The sequence below is a fragment of the Barbus barbus genome, assembly GCF_936440315.1.
Source record: "Barbus barbus genome assembly, chromosome: 19".
In the NCBI taxonomy this organism is placed as follows: domain Eukaryota; kingdom Metazoa; phylum Chordata; class Actinopteri; order Cypriniformes; family Cyprinidae; genus Barbus; species Barbus barbus.
In genome coordinates, this window is record NC_136747.1 from 2,539,371 (window position 1) to 2,559,978 (window position 20,608).

General features: G+C 39.8%; 2 protein-coding genes across 2 annotated transcripts; both read right to left on the reverse strand.

Annotated features, from left to right (window-relative positions):
• Nucleotides 1-1,576: 1,576 nt before the first annotated feature.
• nr1d2b (nuclear receptor subfamily 1, group D, member 2b) lies at nucleotides 1,577-12,562 on the reverse strand. Its single transcript, XM_079442180.1, has 8 exons — nucleotides 12,228-12,562; nucleotides 10,821-11,039; nucleotides 9,132-9,220; nucleotides 8,486-8,630; nucleotides 5,244-5,881; nucleotides 4,985-5,170; nucleotides 4,232-4,442; nucleotides 1,577-3,566 (listed from the first exon to the last, which is right to left on the reverse strand). Exons 1-8 carry the CDS (start codon nucleotides 12,244-12,246, stop codon nucleotides 3,370-3,372), a joined length of 1,704 nt encoding a protein of 567 aa, XP_079298306.1. The 5' UTR covers nucleotides 12,247-12,562; the 3' UTR covers nucleotides 1,577-3,369.
• A 2,883-nt stretch (nucleotides 12,563-15,445) lies between these two features.
• Nucleotides 15,446-20,547, reverse strand: LOC306885694 (large ribosomal subunit protein eL15). The gene is made up of 4 exons (XM_079442401.1): nucleotides 20,516-20,547; nucleotides 19,153-19,334; nucleotides 17,997-18,133; nucleotides 15,446-15,805 (listed from the first exon to the last, which is right to left on the reverse strand). The coding sequence occupies exons 2-4, from the start codon at nucleotides 19,322-19,324 to the stop codon at nucleotides 15,500-15,502; spliced, it is 615 nt and encodes a 204-aa protein (XP_079298527.1). The 5' UTR covers nucleotides 19,325-19,334; nucleotides 20,516-20,547; the 3' UTR covers nucleotides 15,446-15,499.
• Nucleotides 20,548-20,608: the final 61 nt, after the last annotated feature.

Sequence of the window (20,608 nt, forward strand, 5' to 3'; positions counted from 1 at the left end):
GGGCCTGTACCATGAAGCCGGATTAGCTGGCTAGCCAGGTAAGTTTCAGTTTAGTTTGCACCAATCCTGGTTTTTAGGTACCATGAATGTGACTTGGCTTTTAGTTGCATTCATTACCATAGTAACTTACACTCCACAGCTAACCTGCTCCAGGGCAGCTTATGTTCTGAGTTAGGGGTCTCAAAATGAAATTGGACCAATCAGATGGGAGCAAAGTGACACATTTCTGACACAAAAAAAGTCACTCCTCCAGTTTGTCTTACTCCAAATTAAAGGTTATTTCTACAAAAAAAAAAAAAAAAGATCTGGCTTTAATGATAGGCTAATAACTTTGTTATTTTATATGAATTATATGATTTATATTATTATTAATCCATTACACACAAGCATTTTTAGTTTAACAGTTATTGTAAATCATTTCTTTTAAATTAATGTTAATATATACAGATCGTATGTAATATACATAAGCTGTAGAATCAATAGATAATGCTTTAAAAATGATAACGTGACATTCGAGTCTCTATTTATGGCAAGCCGTTTTGACTTTTATTCCTTCTCCGGATATGAATTCTTGACATCAACAATTAAATTTTCACTAGTTAAAATGCTAATTCATGATATCAGGAATTAAATTGTTGATATCTGTAATTGTATTTTCACTAGTTAAATGTCACCATAGGCTGCCATTCAAAATCAATTGTTGATATCAAGAATTAATTTCTTACTAGTTGAAATTCCAATTTCGCATATCAGAAATACAATTCTTACTAATAAAAATGTCTATTCTTGATATCAACCATTAAATTGTTGATATCAAATGTGGATCAAAGCCTGAGTTGACAAAGAAAGTTGATGATCAGCATCATGGTCCCAACAAAACCAGACTGGAGTGGTTTGGTTTTGTCAACTCGAAACTAATCCTGTAACTCTGAATTTGTTCATCTACCATCATGGTACAGGCCCCTGGAGGCCCACCTTCCAGCAGAGTTTAGGTCGAGCTCTAAACACACCTGAACCAGCTAATCAAGGTCTTCAGAATCACTGGAAACTTCCAGGTATGTGTGTTGGAGCTAAACTCTGCAGGAAAGTGGTTTTCCAAGAGCAGGATTGGAAACCTCTGTCGCAGGCCGTTGGTCCAATCTTCAAATTTAGCACATACACAGTACCGGCAAAAAGCGATCAAAAACACTGGATATGTTAGAGTTGCAAAGCTATTAGCAAATTAAACATTCTGGTGTTGTTCATTTTTACGACTTCCAGTAACATCCAAACTTACTGATACTTTATTGATAGATCTCAGAACACGTCAAAAGTCCCCCCCCCCCCCAAACAAATTACCTACAGAGGGCGCTGCAAGTGAAATAAGTTATTTTAAACTGTAATACTTCACAATATTACTGTTTTTACAGTCTAATGAATGCAGCTCTAGTGAGCATAAGAGACTCCATCAAAAACATGAAAAGATCTTAAAGTTTCCAAACTTTAAAATGATAGCATGTCTGTCCTTTTGACTTCAATGGTTTTGTCTGTGCATTTGTACGTGTGACAAACAAGCGCAAAAATGACTCGACGTATGGAAAGAATGAGTTCAGCATTTGTTTATTTTCTATGTATTTAATTATATTATATATAGAAATTTAGCTATCTTACATTGCTTTCACAGAAGAAAACTGACAGACAGGATTATGGCAACACAACAATAACACTGAGTGAGCCACAGGCTGAACACCAACACCAAACAAAGACTTCTTTTCTTGACTATTCATCTACAGCAGCTTTGATATCAAAACCGACCCGAGAAGAGTTCAGATGCCCAGAGCTGGCAGGGTGATGAGAGGCATTGCCGGTGTTACTTGGAGTTTTGGGCCACTTCCTGTTTCCTCTTCCTGCCTGGTCCAGCGGTACTTGAGTATGCACACTATTTGCACACAAGACAATAACTCTACAAGAACTTTCACTAAGCAGACTTACCCAAAAGCAAAAAAAAAGAGAAAAGCATTCAGAAAAGATAAATGAATATCATAAATATTCAGCCTGAAATGATCACCCATACAGATGTATGAAATGGGCAAGTGTCAGTTAGGGTGTGGCCTAATGGCATCACTGTAGATGGCTTTGAGTCCCATCAGTACCGGGGAGAAGCATGCACAAATCTTATAATGATAAAACACATATGTTCTACTCCTCTTTTATCATTTAGCATCATCAAACACTGTGTCATTACTAAAAGCCCTACGAATCGGGACATATACACAGATGCACCACTACGCAGATCTAAAATCAGAAACATACTCTATGCAGGAATTTAAATGCTTGGCCAAGCCTGCGGTCTGATTGAATCTTGGTGGTAACAAACACTCAGGCAAGCAACAGTCAACTTCAAATGTCTGTGCTAATAAACCAAATGCATCACTAGTCAGGTAGCTAGCTATAAATGTGTCAACAGCTGAACTAACTTCAAATTGCTCAGCAAGATTCTCTTCAAGCTGTTGCTCCATCATTGCAGTAGTTGCCCTGGCAGAGAAACCTGACTGTAAAAAGACAGTTTGTCAATGTTCACTGCATACAGCATCAGCGTGCCACGCGCTGCATCTGAATGTGCGGTTTAACGCTTGTTGGAACGCAGCCATCCACTGCATCAAGAAGCATTTGCGTTCACATACTTGCATAATGTTTCAGGCCTAAGAGTGGCTTCCTCTGCATTTAACTACAGATTTTAGGACAGAAAACAAACTACAAAAATAGATCTATCCATTAAACATTCCTGTCTTTCTGCCAAAAAAGTTCCACATTCTTCCATTTCTTAGTTGGTGCTTTTTTCTTCTCTTCGAATTGGAAAGGATGTCCAACTGTGCTCTGTGTACTTATTTTCTCATTTGTTTATGGGAATACCCTTTCATAATCTCCCCTTAGCAACAGCATTCATACGGGCCACAAGATACCTTACTTCCTCTTCTCTGAAAGTATTGAAAGACCAACAAGGAACAATCACAAAACCAGTGAACGCGTCACTTATTGCACAGGCAGATTTATAAATCTAAAAACTAATTCAAGGTGCCTCTGCGTACACACAAACCACGTAATCATACAAACTCTCGTAAGCATCTACAACGAAACCCCTCCAGTTTGAGTCAGCGAGTCGTGTGCGTTAGCACGAGCAGAGGCGTTTTACAGTACAATGACTTCTTAAGTATCCGCCCCCCCTCCCACCTCCATATTTAACCAGCACTACTTTGAAAGTCATGGGGAGAAGTGTCAGAAAAGGGGCACCGAGTAACAACAGTTCCCCGCTGGCTAAACGGGCCGCAGGAAGGAGGCTCTGGAGATGGATGGGGGGTGTGGTCCACAGTTATGGGGGTTGGTGGGTGGTCAGGGGTGGACCTTGAAGGCCAAGAGCTGCTCAGAGTGCATGTTGTTGAGCGAGCGCAGGTCCGGCAGTTTGAGGAGCAGTTTAGTGAAGATGGCGATCTCGTTGGGGTGGTTCTTGGTGATCAAGCTGCGCAGAGCTCGAATCAGAGTTTCCTGAAGGGCCTCCACCGAGTTGACGTTCTCGAGACCGGAGCGATCTATGGGAAACACAGTTAGTCAAGGCATCATCTCAGATTAGGGCAGGGCGATATGGCAAAAAATCTAGATTTTTTACGATTTTTAAACAGTGAACTTGAAAATGTAAGTACAACATGATTCAAGTAACTTTTTCTTTATTAAGTCTCTAGTTAAAGAAAATTCTATTCCAAGTGCACCACACATGAAGTTGTCAACAAGGAAATGTTAAATATAAGACAAGTTTGTGCAAGATGTAGTTGTAGTTCATGCATCTTTTCTGCAAATATATGTTCAGAAATAATATGAGGTAAATTCTCAAAATTCAAGTTAATTCAAATTCAAAATGACTGAAGGTATAACACCAGTAGACTTATTAACTATAAATGTTCTGTAAAAACAACAGCAGCTTTCAGTCTGTCACCATGATGCAAACATGAAATATCAGACATACAGTAGTAGTTACAGGTTTTTTATTCGATTGTGCTGCTTTTCCATTGTTTTTTCTGTGTAAATATGGAAGCGTTTGACTGTTGCAGTCATGTCATGTCAAGTGTCTATTTCTAAACTTTGGGAAAATTTCTTATTCAAAATTCAAATCGTAGCAAAACACTAAATTCAAATTATCGCTCAGCCTATATATCTCAGATACAAAACTACGGTGTCATAATGGTATGGCAGTTAATACCTGCAGACACCAGCACCACGGCAGTGAAGAGGCTCATCTCCTCCTCACTGAGGTTCAGCGCTTGCAGCTTCTCGGTGAAGTCAAACATTGAGTTGAGGAGATCTCCAGCACCCATCGAGCGCAGCGCCTCCACGCTGTACTTCCTGCCGCTCAGAAATGTAACCGTGCGCTCCTTCACATCGAACAGGGATGTAAAGCGCACCACCAGCACCTACAGGCCAAACAGGAAACCAATCGAACTGAATTCTATTCGGTCAATTCACAGGACTTTAGTCAGTTTTATTCAGTGTATGCCAGAAATTAACTTTTCCATTAAGGGGCAATATTTGCCTGCTGGAATTGATTTCCTGGGGCATTTTTTTTACATTCATGAGGCCAATATAAAAACGTTTTTGTTTCGTATCCGTGTTTTGGGCACGCCACATTTCTGGCTTCACAATGCATTCCTAAGTTCAACAGAAACGCGTGCGATTGGTTATAAGGCTCAACGCTGCACAAAACAGCACGTAAAAGCAATCTGATGCAGTGTGAATGGATCTAAATATAATACGAATTTAATATAATACAAATTTATATAATATACAAATTTACACTTTTTATTTTCACATTTCATTTTAATTGCATCAGCCGTAATACCCTCTTTAATAGTGCATTTTTTGCTCCTTTGTCTTGAATCTATGGGGCATTTTTGCCACAAGCCCTTGTTATACTGTCCGACCCTGGTGTGGAGACTGGGGTGCATTTTGTTCATACCTCAAAGGTACCGGCCTTCAGCAGGCTGACCTGGTCGTGCTGGGACAGCTCTTTGAATCCTGGGATGCGCTTTGCAAATTCCACCACCTCTCTGACAGCTGGGGTGAAGCTCATGGAGAACTCCTCCCAAATACTGTGACCCGACTTCTGCGGATCCACATAGGGCGATGTGTTCATGGGGCAAACCTGTGAACGAGAATCATGAGAACTTGTATAGACTACCACTGAAATTTCAGTATTGTTTCTCTGTGCAACTCACCAGGTGCATCCTGTTAACCCTTGTAAATGTCGGGACACTACAGCTGCCATTGACACGTGTTTCATTGTCATTATGAGCTCTCATAGAGAGGTTCTGCAGAGACGGCCCAGTGGAGCTGCTGTTGGGAAGTCTGACGGGACAGCCCGAGTCTTCAGGCCCCTGCGGAGCACAGCCTGATGGGGCCTTCAGTTCGCTCTCTGAGGATGCATTGCCCTGCTGATTCCAGACCTCCTGAGGCTTCTCTGAGCAATGGCTGTAGTTGTTGGGGGCCTCTGAAGGCACGCCGGCCTGCTCCTGATTGTACATGAAGGTCTCCTGGTGCGCTCTAGTCACTGTGCCGATGACCTCCTCCTCCCCGCTGTCAGTGGCGCTTGAGGAGTCTGAGCTGGAGCTGGTGTCCATGGCACTCAGCGGCTCGGGGTCAGGGCTGGATTTGGGCTGGTGGCTCCGGAGGGAGGTGGAGGGGGAGCGGGAGAAAGGGCCGGAGCTGCTGTCCTCTGAAGCTGCATCGCTGGCTGATGGCTGGCTGCTCAGCGGCTGGCTGCTGTGGTTGTTGTTCATCATGTTGTTCATGGCGTTCTGCATCTCGAGCAGCATTCGCTGCTTCTCTCGTTTGGGAATCCGGCCGAAACGCACAGCTGAGGAGCACAGACACCGTCAGTTCACAGACTCCAACAGACTGACAATTCTGCTGAGATCTGTCTGTCTGTCTGTCTGTATTCTGTCTATCTTCATCTATTTTCTGTCTGTCTATCTTCTGTCAGTCTGTCTATCTATCTATCTTGTCTGTCTATATTCTGTCTGTCTGTCTATCCATCTGTCTGTCTATCTATCTTCTGTCTGTCTGTCTGTCTGTCTGTCTATCTATCTTCTGTCTGTCTATCTTCTGTCTGTCTGTCTATCTTCTGTCTGTCTGTCTGTCTATCTATCTTCTGTCTGTCTGTCTATCTTCTGTCTGTCTGTCTGTCTATCTTCTGTCTGTCTGTCTGTCTATCTTCTGTCTGTCTGTCTGTCTGTCTATCTTCTGTCTGTCTGTCTGTCTGTCTGTCTGTCTGTCTATCTGTCTGTCTGTCTGTCTGTCTATCTTCTGTCTGTCTGTCTGTCTATCTATCTTCTGTCTGTCTGTCTGTCTATCTATCTATCTTCTGTCTGTCTGTCTATCTTCTGTCTGTCTGTCTGTCTGTCTGTCTATCTATCTTCTGTCTGTCTGTCTATCTATCTTCTGTCTGTCTGTCTATCTATCTTCTGTCTGTCTGTCTATCTATCTTCTGTCTGTCTGTCTGTCTGTCTATCTATCTTCTGTCTGTCTGTCTGTCTGTCTATCTATCTTCTGTCTGTCGTCTGTCTGTCTATCTATCCTCTGTCTGTCTGTCTGTCTGTCTGTCTATCTATCTATCTTCTGTCTGTCTGTCTGTCTGTCTATCTATCTATCTGTCTGTCTGTCTGTCTATCTTCTGTCTGTCTGTCTGTCTGTCTGTCTATCTTCTGTCTGTCTGTCTGTCTGTCTGTCTGTCTATCTTCTGTCTGTCTGTCTGTCTATCTTCTGTCTGTCTGTCTGTCTGTCTGTCTATCTTCTGTCTGTCTGTCTGTCTGTCTATCTTCTGTCTGTCTGTCTATCTTCTGTCTGTCTGTCTATCTTCTGTCTGTCTGTCTGTCTGTCTATCTATCTTCTGTCTGTCTGTCTGTCTGTCTATCTATCTATCTTCTGTCTGTCTGTCTGTCTGTCTATCTATCTGTCTGTCTGTCTATCTTCTGTCTGTCTGTCTGTCTATCTTCTGTCTGTCTATCTATCTTCTGTCTGTCTGTCTGTCTGTCTATCTTCTGTCTGTCTGTCTGTCTATCTTCTGTCTGTCTGTCTGTCTATCTATCCTCTGTCTGTCTGTCTATCTATCTATCTTCTGTCTGTCTGTCTGTCTGTCTGTCTATCTATCTGTCTGTCTGTCTATCTTCTGTCTGTCTGTCTGTCTATCTTCTGTCTGTCTATCTATCTTCTGTCTGTCTGTCTGTCTGTCTGTCTGTCTATCTTCTGTCTGTCTGTCTGTCTATCTTCTGTCTGTCTGTCTGTCTGTCTATCTTCTGTCTGTCTGTCTATCTTCTGTCTGTCTGTCTATCTTCTGTCTGTCTGTCTATCTTCTGTCTGTCTGTCTATCTTCTGTCTGTCTGTCTGTCTATCTTCTGTCTGTCTATCTATCTTCTGTCTGTCTGTCTGTCTGTCTGTCTGTCTATCTTCTGTCTGTCTGTCTATCTTCTGTCTGTCTGTCTGTCTGTCTATCTATCTTCTGTCTGTCTGTCTGTCTGTCTATCTATCCTCTGTCTGTCTGTCTATCTATCTATCTTCTGTCTGTCTGTCTGTCTGTCTGTCTGTCTGTCTATCTTCTGTCTGTCTGTCTGTCTATCTATCTATCTTCTGTCTGTCTGTCTGTCTATCTTCTGTCTGTCTGTCTGTCTATCTTCTGTCTGTCTGTCTATCTTCTGTCTATATATTAGGGCTGCAGCTAACTATTATTTTTATTGTCGACTAATCTATTGATTATTTTTCAATTAATTTATTATTTTCTTATCAGTTGATGAATTCTTTAGTTTAACTATCAATAAATAATAACAATAACTTCTGCTATTAATCTTAATATTTTATTCAAACGTTTTCTCAATTACTACTTTAAAAAAATAAATAACAACAAAAAAGAAAGATGATAAAGAAAAATAATAAGAAAAGAGAGAAAAAGAAAGAAATAATAATAGCATTAAATAATTAATACAAAATAAAAAAAGAAAGAAAAGCAAGAAAGGAAGCAAGAAAGAAATAGGCTAACAATAACAATAACAAGAAAGAAAGAAAGAAAGAAAGAAAGAAGGACAGAATAGAAATGCACATTATGGCTGCATTCACAGTTGCTGTTAGGGACTGACAGCGGTTGCTTACAGGTGAGACTTGAAATGTTTGAGATGTTAACATCAGCTGTTCATTCATACAGATATGTATTCAAGCAGAAGTCACAACCGCATTCAGGACAACCGCGTTTTTAATAAAGGAGATTCATAATCGACGTAATCGATGACGTTGATGAATCGCTGCAGCCCTACTATATATCAATATCAATATATATATATCGTCCATCTGTCTTTCTGGTTATTTATCTATCTATCATATTATACATGTATCTGGCTCAAATGTTCATGCAAGGTAACAGGCTTTATTTATAATTCTTTGGATCTAGGACACAATGGCAGCTGGCGCTCACCGTCTCTGGACATGCCCACGAGCAGACACTTCTTAAAACGGCACTGCTGGCATCGGTTCCTGTTGATGCGCATGATGGGACAGCTCTCGTTCTTAAGGCACTTCTTATACTGAATGTTCTGCTGAATGCTCCTCCTGAAGAAACCCTGCAGGTGGAAAAGTGAAAGAGACAGAGAGCGGTGTCAGGGTCACAGAGAGTAACAGGTGTCGAGCCTCGGGGTCGGTATGGAGAGCAGGTGTCCCTCTCAGGACTCAAGACACCGTTCTGTCCTGGAGCTTTGCTCTGATGGTTAACCAGGCTGCTGGCTAGGAGGCTTTTTAGTTATAAAAAAAGCAAAGTGACATGTCCCTTCAGGACAATGTACAGGTACATGTGACCCAGATATGGCATGACGTCCATGTCACATTGGCCTCATCTAATTTAACAACATTGACACCAGTGACAGTTTAACACAGAAACAGACATTATAAAAGTGCAACACTACCTTCACTGAGAAGTAAACAAACCATGAGTGAAAAATAACAATTTTCAGCCCACTTTCTGAGCTTTTGACTTCTCTGTACCTCAGAAATGACTAAATGAAACCTAATTCTTATCATTAAATACTGAAATGTGGCTGTCGGCTCATACTAACACATTTTCTCACCTTGCATCCCTCACAGGCATGAACGCCGTAGTGAAATCCTGACGCCACATCTCCACACACTTTACATAGCAGCACCAGCCCGTTAATCTCTGCAGAAGCAGAAATACAGAAGGTCAGATGAACAAGGAATGCTCTGCGCTCAGTTTGGCTTTCTCCTCAGCTGCCTTCTGTTTCCTCAAACAGCTAGAAAACCATTACTACATGATCAAGCACACAAGGACAAATATCTTGCAGTGTTAACAAGAATTGTCTCATTACGATCAACAATCACATTGTTTATTATTCTGACCAATCTACAATCTGTTCCATAACTCCCTGACATATCAAACTGCATTATGTCTATTAAAAAAACAATAGGGATTGTGAATACATGTACATTAGCAGTGTTTCCCACAGACTTGGACTCTATTTGTGGCAGCATATATGCAAATCCTCTCTCTGCCAGCAGGTGGCGCTTTTATAGCAGGAGAGATCGAGGTCTGTACTCAAAGTAAGGTACGGCTCTGCTCACAAACGCTGCAGACATGACATGAAACAACCAAAATTTTCTGAAGACAGTCGGTTTCCTTCAGAAATACAGCGATATAAAAACACCCGCACCGGATTTTGATTTTGAAACGTGCAGTGCTCATGTTTGTTCAACGAAGTCAAAGCTTTTTGAAAAAATATATTTGTGGTGGTCAGTTTTGATATTGTGGATATATATACAGTATATCAGTGTATGAGAAACACTGATTAAGGCAAACATGAGATTTTTTTTTGTTTTGTTTTTTAAAGAATTATCTTCCACTCACCAAGCCTGCATTTATTTGATCCAAAGTACAGCAAAAGCAGTACAATTTTGAAATATTTTTACTATTTAAAATAACTGTTTTCTATTTGAATATATTTTAAAATGTAATTTATTCCTGTGATTTCATACCTGATTTTTTTAGCATCATTACTATAGTCACATAACCTTTCAGAAATCATTCAAATATAGGATTTGCTGTTAAAAAATGATTTATTATTATTATGTTGAAAACAGCCGAGTAGATTTTTTTCAGGTTTCTTTTATCATATTTTTCAGGTTTTATATTTATTTATTTTTTTTACTGACTCCAAGCTTTTGAATGGTATAGTGTATAATGTTACAGAAGCTTTTTATTTCAGATAAATGCTGATCTTTGGATCTTTCTATTCAAAGAATCCTGAAAAAAAATTATTGAACTGTTTTAAATATTGCTAATAATAATAATAATACGTTTCTTAACCAGCTAATCAGCATATTAGAGTGATTTCTGAAGGATCATGTGACACCGAAGACTGAAGCAATGATGCTGAAAATTCAGCTTTGATCACAGAAATAAATAACATTATAAAATATATTCAAATAGAAAGCGGTTATTTTAAATAGTAAAAATATTTCACAATATTACTGCTTTTGCTGTATTTTGGATCAAATAAATGCAAGCTTGGTGAGCAGAAGATAATTCTTTAAAAATCTCACTGTTAAAAACTTGTGTATATACTAACACTAATTACACGACATACTAATTATATAGTAATTTACATTATGACTACATAAATGTGAAAAAGAGTAATACATATTCATTTAGTTCCATAAAATGGGTTATATTTGTAGATGATTAGTTGCAGTATGAAAACACTTCACAGATGTCCTTATTTTGACTCTGATCGGTCTCTCACTTGTAATGCTGCTTTTGGCTGTGGAGGGCGAGCGTGCCTTTCCCCCGCTGTGCCGTGGTGGGCGGGACTGAGGGGCCACAGCAAGAGCCTCGCCCTGTTGGCCCTGCCCCGCGTGGGGCGGAGAGCAGGACTGATAGCTGCTGTTGGAGGAGTCGCTGTGGCACGACTCTGGACTGGAGGCCGAGCTCGCGGAGCTAATGTAAGCTATAACTCCACCTGCTGGATGACACAGAAGAGCAACACATTATTATACAAACTTCCTTTTTCAAATCACGTGGATCCTAATATACAGATATACATTCTAAAGCATACGAGACATGGCCTAGAGGTTGAGTCCAGCTTTTTCATGCATCTGCTGATAATTGTCTTTATCATTAATAATAACAGAAAACAAAAATATAAGCAGTAAATGCAATGCATATAGGTGGATATTCACTGATGAAACTGCAAACGTTTGCTTTGGCCTCGTGTCTTAACTGTGTATTTAAGCAGCAGCCGGTCTTATTGTTGGAAAGTGGACCAGGCTGTATATGCTCTGTCTGTATGAGTTGACCTGATTTCTGCTGCCCTACTCTCAATGGTTAGGTAACACCATTACATAATACCTCTTGCAGGGTGTAGGTCTTACCGACAGACAATACGACTCAAATGCAATGCTGAGAACTAACAAACAGCTCTCCTTTTATTTTTTTTATTTTTTTTTTTCAAACATTAATATGCCATTATAGGTTAATAATTATAAAGACATACATATACATATATATACATATATATATAAAAAATTAAACAATAACCATGCCAAAAATATTTTTGTCTTTTAATAATAAAAGCAAACATAGTCTGAACTCCTTAAAGAAAATATTTAAAAAATAATAACAATACATAAAAAAAAAAAAATCCAGGTTAAAGTAATTGTTTTTTTCAATTCAGTCCAAATATTAGATTTTTAAATGGCATTATTCTTTACAAATAAATAAAATGAATGGAGGAACGTCGTGTCGCTGAGCTGTTGATTGACGTGTCCTTAGCCCCGCCCCCACGTGTACTAGGCATGTCTTTGTGGGAGCGTAAAAGCCAAAAAGTGGGTCAGACCTGGCCGCCTCACGTGTATCAGCAGCTGCAGACTGCCATGCAAATTATGCAACAGACGCGTCACGACTTCTCTCGACCAATCAGAGCAGACGCACATGGCTAGGCTGAGCGGTCCATGTGAGTCGCGAGACTAACAACACAAGCCTGGCGCTGTTAACCTACTTAGATTATCATGCTGCAAATAAAGTAATAAAAGCCCAAAACACACCTCGACGCGCAGTAAACATTCACAGCATCACGACACGGTTATTAAAATAAGAGTACCCTGAAGATATCACCACTTATACAGTCATAATGTAAGCAGACTGATCTTACCAGCCTTTGTGAAATCCATGTCCTCCGACAGCTCAGAGCCGCAGTCACCTGTGTGTTTGTGCCGTTTTTACTCCGTTTACAGCAACTAACTAGTCGCTGTGTGCTCCTGTCAACCGAGTATAACCAGACACTACCTGAGGAACATTTCCACTAAACCTACCAGATCATCTCAACCAACTAGCGCAGAAAACAAACCCTCAGGTGTCTTATAAAACTAGTAATAAATACACGCGTCGCTGTTAATTAGACTCGTCCAGACTCTATGATAAACCCGCCCCGGCTAGAGAGCCTACATCAGAGGCGATCCGCGTCTATTAAAGACTGTCCTGGAGAAGAGAGAGGGAGCGATAGTCCCCGGATCATGTGACGGCTCCGCCTCCAGCTGCATTAGTGTCAGTATAACCCACTGACACACTTGCACTGCTCCTGCAGGGGCCTCCTGGGCCCCAGGGCCAGATCTCAAGCACCTCTCCGGGGTCCGTAGACTGCACCCAGAGTCAAAGAGACAGGCAGGAAGCAGCAGAAATCATTCGGTGATCCACAAACATAAATAAAAATACATTTAGTCATTTAGCACGCTTTTATCCAAAGCAACTTACAAATGAGGACAATGAAGCAATCAAAATCAACAGAAGAGCAATGATACACAAGTGCTATGACAAGTCTCAGTTAGCTTAACACAGCACATGTAGCTTTTTAAAATTATACAATAAATAAATAAATAACCGATAGAACAGAAAAAGAATAGAGCAAGCTAGTGTTATTTGTTTATTTATTTATTTTAAAGAAAACAAGCAGAATAGAGTGCAAGTCTAAAAGGGACAAGTTTTTTTTAAAGAATAGAATTAGAATAGAGATTGCTAGAGTTCAAGGGTCAAATAATTCTGTGCAACTGTCATTAAAATGTTCTCCACTTTGTATAGGTATAATGAGTAACATTTATTCAGGATAGAGACACAACAATATCCATATATATATATATATATATATTATGTTTATATATTAAATATAATATAAATCATATGAATATAAATATATAAATGTAAATATTTTCAGTATATATGCTGTATGTGTGTCTTTATATACACATAATAAATATAGCCTACACAGTACACGTATATATAAAAAAACAACAAAAAAAAGTTACTTATATACACTGACCGTCCAAAAGAAAAAGTCACCACCTGGATTTAACTGAGCAAATAAGATCCTCCCGTTGGAGAATTACTGCATGGATGATCATGTTATGGCCCAAAGAATGAGGTCAGCTGACTGCCTGAATATACTGAATTATTCCATCAATGCATTTCTTCTTCCCTGATGGCACGGGCATATTCCAAGATGACAATGTCAGGATTCATCAGGGAGCATGAGACATCAGTTCACATCTGGATTGGCCACCCCAGAGAATCTTTGGGATGTGCTGGAGAAGACTGTGCAGCGGTCCGACTCTCCCATCATCAATACAAGATCTTAGAGAAAACTTAATGCAACTCTGGATGGGAATAAATGTTGTGACATTGCAGAAACTTATCGAAATGATGTCACGGCGAATGGGTGCCGTAATCAAAGCTAAAGGCGGTACAACAAAATATTAGAGTGTGTGACTGTTTTTTTGGACGGGTAGTGTACATACACACACACACACACACACACACACAGACACACACACACACAGACACACAGACACACACACACACACACACAGACACACACACACACACAGACACACACCACACACACACACACACACAGACACACACACACACACACACACAGACACACACCACACACACACAGACACACACACACACACACACACAGACACACACACACACACACACAGAGACACACACACAGACACACAGACACACACACACACACACACACACAGACACACACCACACACACACACACACAGACACACACACACACACACAGACACACACCACACACACACAGACACACACACACACACACACACACACACACACAGACACACACACACACAGACACACACCACACACACACACACACACACACACACACAGACACACACACACAAATGTGTGACTGTGGTTTAAAAAAAAAAAAAAAAAAAGGCCCTATTTTTTCTTCTTGGACAACCAATGTCTTTAAAAGACTGTCATACCTAGCAACAGGGTCAGCTCTGCCTCCTCACTAAGATGAACGTTTTTCTCTTTTCGGTCACACTTTATATATTAGGTGGCCTTAACTACTATGTAGTTACATAAAAAAAAGTACAATGTGCTTATTGTGTTCATATTGTATTGCAAAACACTTCTGCTGCTGTTGAGGTGGGATACGGGTGGGTTAAGGTGTAAGAGATGAGTCAACAGTGTAATTACAGATGTAACTACATATAGGTATTTTTAAAATATAAGTACAATGTAAAAACATGTACACAATAAGTGCATTGTACCAAATGAATAATTTAAATGGAAGTACACCGGCCACCTGATATAAAGTGTCGTCTCATATTGGTCCTGAATCACTCTTAAATTAAGACTCCTAATTAGAAATAGTTAAACTAAATTAAGAGCTGAGATGATTCAGAGAAGCTTTCAGAATTGGGGCCTTGTTTTCCTCGTGTGGTGTGGATGTCATTTATCATTCTTTGAACGGCCCAATAAAACAGCATGGATTGAATCTTTATTTTTGATGGAGCCGTTACAAAAATCATTGAAATCTTTAAAATACCAAGTATTTTAACTAAGCATTTACAATTACTTTTTTATATAAATATATCAGTACTTTGTCACTTTTGTCCTCAAAGAGTTCAAATGTTTCCTGATTGTGATTCAAAACTCTAGCTGAATTTGATTGGCTGAGCTGCATTTCAAACATTAAGATACATTATATTAACTTAGAAATAGAAATGTATAAATATCACACTCCCAGTAAGTGCCATTGTTATGAATCTCAGTAAATCACCAACCTGCTTGGTGAAAATGACATTTTTAGAGGCAAACAGTTTCCAGTTCACCTTGAACCCCAGGAGTAAACATCACCGAACACTCAAACTGTCCCATAAAGCAGCTGAATGTATAAATAACTCAACCTCACAGCCCAAACAAGGGGAACCTACACACTGTATATCCTAACACATGCTGCTCATTACAGCCGGTGAGTAAATACCTGCCATTTGTAATACAGACTTCCGTTCATCTCCAAGCTCACAATAAAGACACACCATGTGACCATACAAAGGTACTTTATTTGGGCAAATGTACAGTTGTCGCACACATTGTTTAGCGGTAACGGTGCAGCTGCAGGGTGTTGCGTCTCTTCCAGGCCGCATGTCGAGAGCCGCCGATGGTGAGGTGGAACTTGTGGCCCTTGCCCAAACCACGGCTCTTCTTGCCAGCGGACGTGAGCCCACGCATTTCCCTGTGCTTGTGCACAGCCTTGGTGATCCATTGCGTGTCGGGGTTGCGTCTGATGGCTTTGTGGAAGGTGTCGATGAGGACCACTTCGAAGAACTTGTATGTGGAGTCTTCTCCCACCCAGTAGGAGTTGAGCACCCGCAGACCTCCACAGTGACGGCCCGCACGCTCCTGAAAACACACGAGGAGCACAGATTAGAGCGACACCACAACATGAGACGCATGGGAAAATAATACAAAGCATGAACAAATGCACGCGCCATTTTATGCAATTGGTTCCATTTGTGAATATGCATGAGATTATTCATAAGTGCAAACTCCACAGACGTCAAATTGTGCATCCTGAAGCCACGAGGAATGGTCATAATAAAACAAGTTCACATAAGACACATCTGAATACACCAGAACAGAGTCTTGAGGACATACACATTTAGAAGAGAATTCACTAACCAGATTTACTTCCCAAAAAAAGTGCACTTTCATAATGTACTTTTTTCATGCACTTATTTTGTACTTTATACTGAATCATTTCTTTAGTACTTCTTAAGAACATTAAAGTGTACTCAAATGTGCTATTTTGGGACACCATGCATATGAACTAAAATGCATCTCTATATTTAAATGTATTTAGTTACCACCCGTAGTGCACTTGAACCCACTACTAGTGTAAGAATGATGTCTTCAAGTGTACTAAAAGTGGCAACTAAATACAGAGAAAGTATGTTAAAAGTTCATGTTTTAGTTCCAAATTAGCACATTTGAGATCACTTAGTACTTTAAGGTAATCTTAAGAACATCTAAAGATTCATTTTTAATATATTAAGTACTCAATTAACAATCAATCATCGCACACCCAGCAGATAATAGATAGGTGTGCAGGAGAAACACCCCAAAACACACACAAAACATACAAAAGTTCAAATCTTTTAAAAGATTTTCTTTTGTTTTTTAGTATATTGAGCACTTTAAGTACATTATGGAAGTGGACTTTTTTTTTTTTCCCCGGTTCAGTGACCAATTACTAGACATTAAATTTGTACCACATCCAACTACATCGATTGGTAAAAGACTTGTTCCTGTACTCCTGCTACTTGAAGAATAAAAACACAGATCACAGTCCAGTGAGCCTCGTCCCTGTTTACTGAACTTTGACCAGTTTGTAAGCTACAACGATGTTACCCAACAGGTGGAACAAAACATTAGCTTGCCAAATCGGTCATAAGAGTGCAGTGTTAGCCAACTCCACAAGCACGTCTGTCTGTGTCAGAAATCACCTCACCTTTACCCAGACGATGTCAAGTTTAACTAGAAACACCCAGAGTACAAGAGTTGGGGTTTTGAAACTAAAAACCCATCTACTCTCTCCACAGGGAAAGAGATTTTAATAACCGTTAGACAGATCTATGAGGTTCACTGATGGTATATGCATAAAGATCACATCATTTTTACCAGAAATGTTAAACGTTAACAATGATTCTGCAAAGAAATCTCAATCAATCAGAAAAGCGAAGTTAGCACAGAGCCAAAAGAGCTTTGAAGTGCCTGGCACTTTAATGTTATGGGTAGGGCTGGGCGATATGAGCAAAAATCCATCTCGGTATTTTTTGGCTGATTTGCAGTATACGGTATATATCTCTGTATTTTGTATTTGGATTAAACAAATAAAGTGAACGTAAGCATGTAGGCATTTTATGTGCAAAAGTGTTAAAAACATCTTTAAACCAGTTCTTAAATATCACCATAGTTTTTAAATTCAAGTCATGCAATGCTTCATGGGACTGTAGTGCTGTTAAAGTCCTGTACCTTTGTCTTTTTGTCAGATTTTTTTATACGTTTTGCTTCAAATCAAGTTTGGGTCACATCTCGTTAACAAAGACCTTTTTTCCAACACCCGTGACAATAATACATGGGGAAAATGCTTCTGGAAGCAAGGCTGCTGAAAAGAGGATGAGCACTGCTGCACTATTACACGACATGTGGTGTTTATACACAGAGTTGTTATCTGATAGCAGGGATCTCTAAAGCACCTGTACTTTGACACTATTAGGATACAGTAATCCCGACTCAATGGACAAATACGTTTCAACGTGGTTCAGAGCTCGTCTTGTCAATAAGACTTTTGGTGTTTATTGATAGTAAAAAAAAAAGTCCATAACTGACATATACAGGTCATAAAATTTATAAAAGTCTAACCATAAATCCCTGTAAACCCATAATGGTAAATGTGTGCTTATGCTTTTTAAAAGTGTCCATTGTGCATTTAAAAACCTGACACCTAGCATTGTCAGTTTTAACAAGTCAGTTTCAGTGTGTCTGACCGCAGATCCCCTTCTCAGGCCGAGATGCTGCTCACGTTACATACCTCAGCTACAGACTGCAGGCTGCGTGCAAACTTGATCTGGTTGATGCCGTGGTGCACAGGTTTGCCGTAGGTGGCACCTTTAGGCACGGGGCGCTTGCGGCCTCCACGGCGCACACGTATGCGGTAGATAACGTAGCCTGTTTGCACAAAAGCAGAGAGTTTAGATACACAGACTTAAGAAACATGAGCCATAAACTACAGAGAGAGAGAGGTCAACTGAGTAACAGCTAAACAGAAGAGTTCATACATTTGGACCTAAATCTCCAAATAAATCATCTGAGTGCTTTGTGTGACATAGGATCCATCCTATCCATTTCCATCCACATTTTGGAATATTGCATAAAAAACAGCTGGTGGAAATGCCAAGTTGTGCATAAACTACGATGGAAACACATTTACCGAATAAATTCCACCTTGTGCATCAAAGAAAGAAAAAAAAAAAAAAAAAAAAAAAAAAAAAAGGTCATGACTTTGCAAAGTAAGGGGCCTAGTACTGAGCCTTGAGGTACTCCATACTGCACTTGTGATTGGTATGATACCTCTTCATTTACTGCCACGAATTGATGGCGGTCAGATAAGTACGATTTGAACCATGCCAGTGCACTTCCTCTAATGCCAACCTAATTTTCTAGTCTATTTAAAAGAATGCTGTGGTCGATAATGTCAAACGCATCGCTAAGAGATACAACCAGATGATAAGAGCAGGTTTTTATTCATACATGGATAATAGTCTCGTCTCTATTCATATTTAATTTTACTTCATTGTTAGTTTTATTCCAGGTTCACCCAAGCTGTATTTCTGGCTGCTGTGTGTTCACCTCCCATGTCAAAAACCCATCTTATGCAGCATCGACCTCTGAAAGCAATGACCGCATTTACTGTGTTTCGTCTGCTCGCTCCGAGGCGCAAGTAATTCATCATATATGGAATTATATTAAGTGGCTTCTTCTAGTTTTCTTAGTGATATTTAGTGCCAGTTTATCAGGAAGTGATGATTTTGTGCTCTTCGACTCGGATGGAAACAGTGCTTTATTTGCAAATGTTTTATGCAATATTCCAGTTTTGTGCATAAGTTTAACTACAATCTTTGGATGGAAACACAGCTAATGGATTATAAAAAAATAATACACATCAAGTGAAACAACTGGTCACTCACCCTGCTTGGCCTTGTATCCCAGTCTGCGGGCTTTATCGGGTCTGGTGGGTCTCGGGGCCCGGTGAAGGGACGACAGCTGACGGTACTGCCAGCACCGCACGCGCTGCAGAAACCTCATCACATCCGACTGCTTCTTCCTCCAGAGCTCCTGCATGTACTTGTACGCTCCCATGATGCCTCACCTGCAGCAACAAAAATCAGGTTACAACCACACCATGAAAACACTCTCAATATGAGACTACATGAATATATCAGTCATGCATTATATGTATTTTGATAGTTGACAAGTTGCATTCATCAGAAGTCAGAAAGAGCTTTATTGCCAAGCATGTTTAAACATACAAGGAATCTTCCAGCAGAGACAACACCACACAGATGATAAAAATACACATGTGACCCTGGACCACAAATGCAGTCTACAGTCACTGAGGTATATTTGTAGCAATAGCCAAAAATACATTGTATGGGTCAAAAAAAATGATTTTTAGGATATTAAGTAAAGATCATGTTCCATGAAGATATTTAGTAAATTTCTTACCATAATTATATCAAAACTTAATTTCTGATTAGTAATATGCATGGCTAAGAACTTCATTTGGACAACTTTAAAGGCGATTTTCTCAATATTTAGATTTTTAAATGGCTGCATCTCAGCAACAAACCATACATCAATGAAAAGCTTATTTATTCATCTTTCAGATGATGTAGAAATCTCAATTAGGAAACAATGGACACTTATGACTTTCTGTGGTCCAGGGTCACATGTATAAATATAAAGCACAAAAAAGACCAGATAGGATATGAAGTTGTAGAATGATATGTATAAGGTTACTGTAATTTATGAACCTAATTAAGTCATGGAACTTCTAGATTTTTAATACTACAAATCACAAGACTTTATTAATGAAGACAAAACGTCATCTTAAACGGACAGATGTATTTAACTCATAACAGCAGGTCACAGACCTGACTTCTAATGAGCAAGTGTGTATAAACCCATATCATCATCATAAGATATTTGATCTCGGAGTTTAGACACATAACGGCTTTAAGAGGACTTTCTGTAGAGTTTGGTCGTGCTAACCGTGACATACAGACATGTCAAAACTACTGAACTCTTAAGCCACGAAAATGACAGAAGTGTAAGTCAGAGACGGGAGAAACGTGCAAACATTAGCAACCCTACGCGTCACAATCCCGCTTTAAATCCACCTACAACATCATCCCCGCGGAAAATAACGGTCTGAGAGCAAAGCTTACATGTTCCGCACTAAACACAGTAATCGCGTGACTCGGATGATATTAACTGCGTTATGATTTTTGATGGATTCTACATCCAGAAAAATGAGAAAGTCTCGCTTACTTGATGGCGTACTAACCGGAAAGAGAGAGAAATATTACCCATAATGCTTTATGAGGCCGTTCCATCGTATTTCCGGTTCCGGTCGTTAAGGAC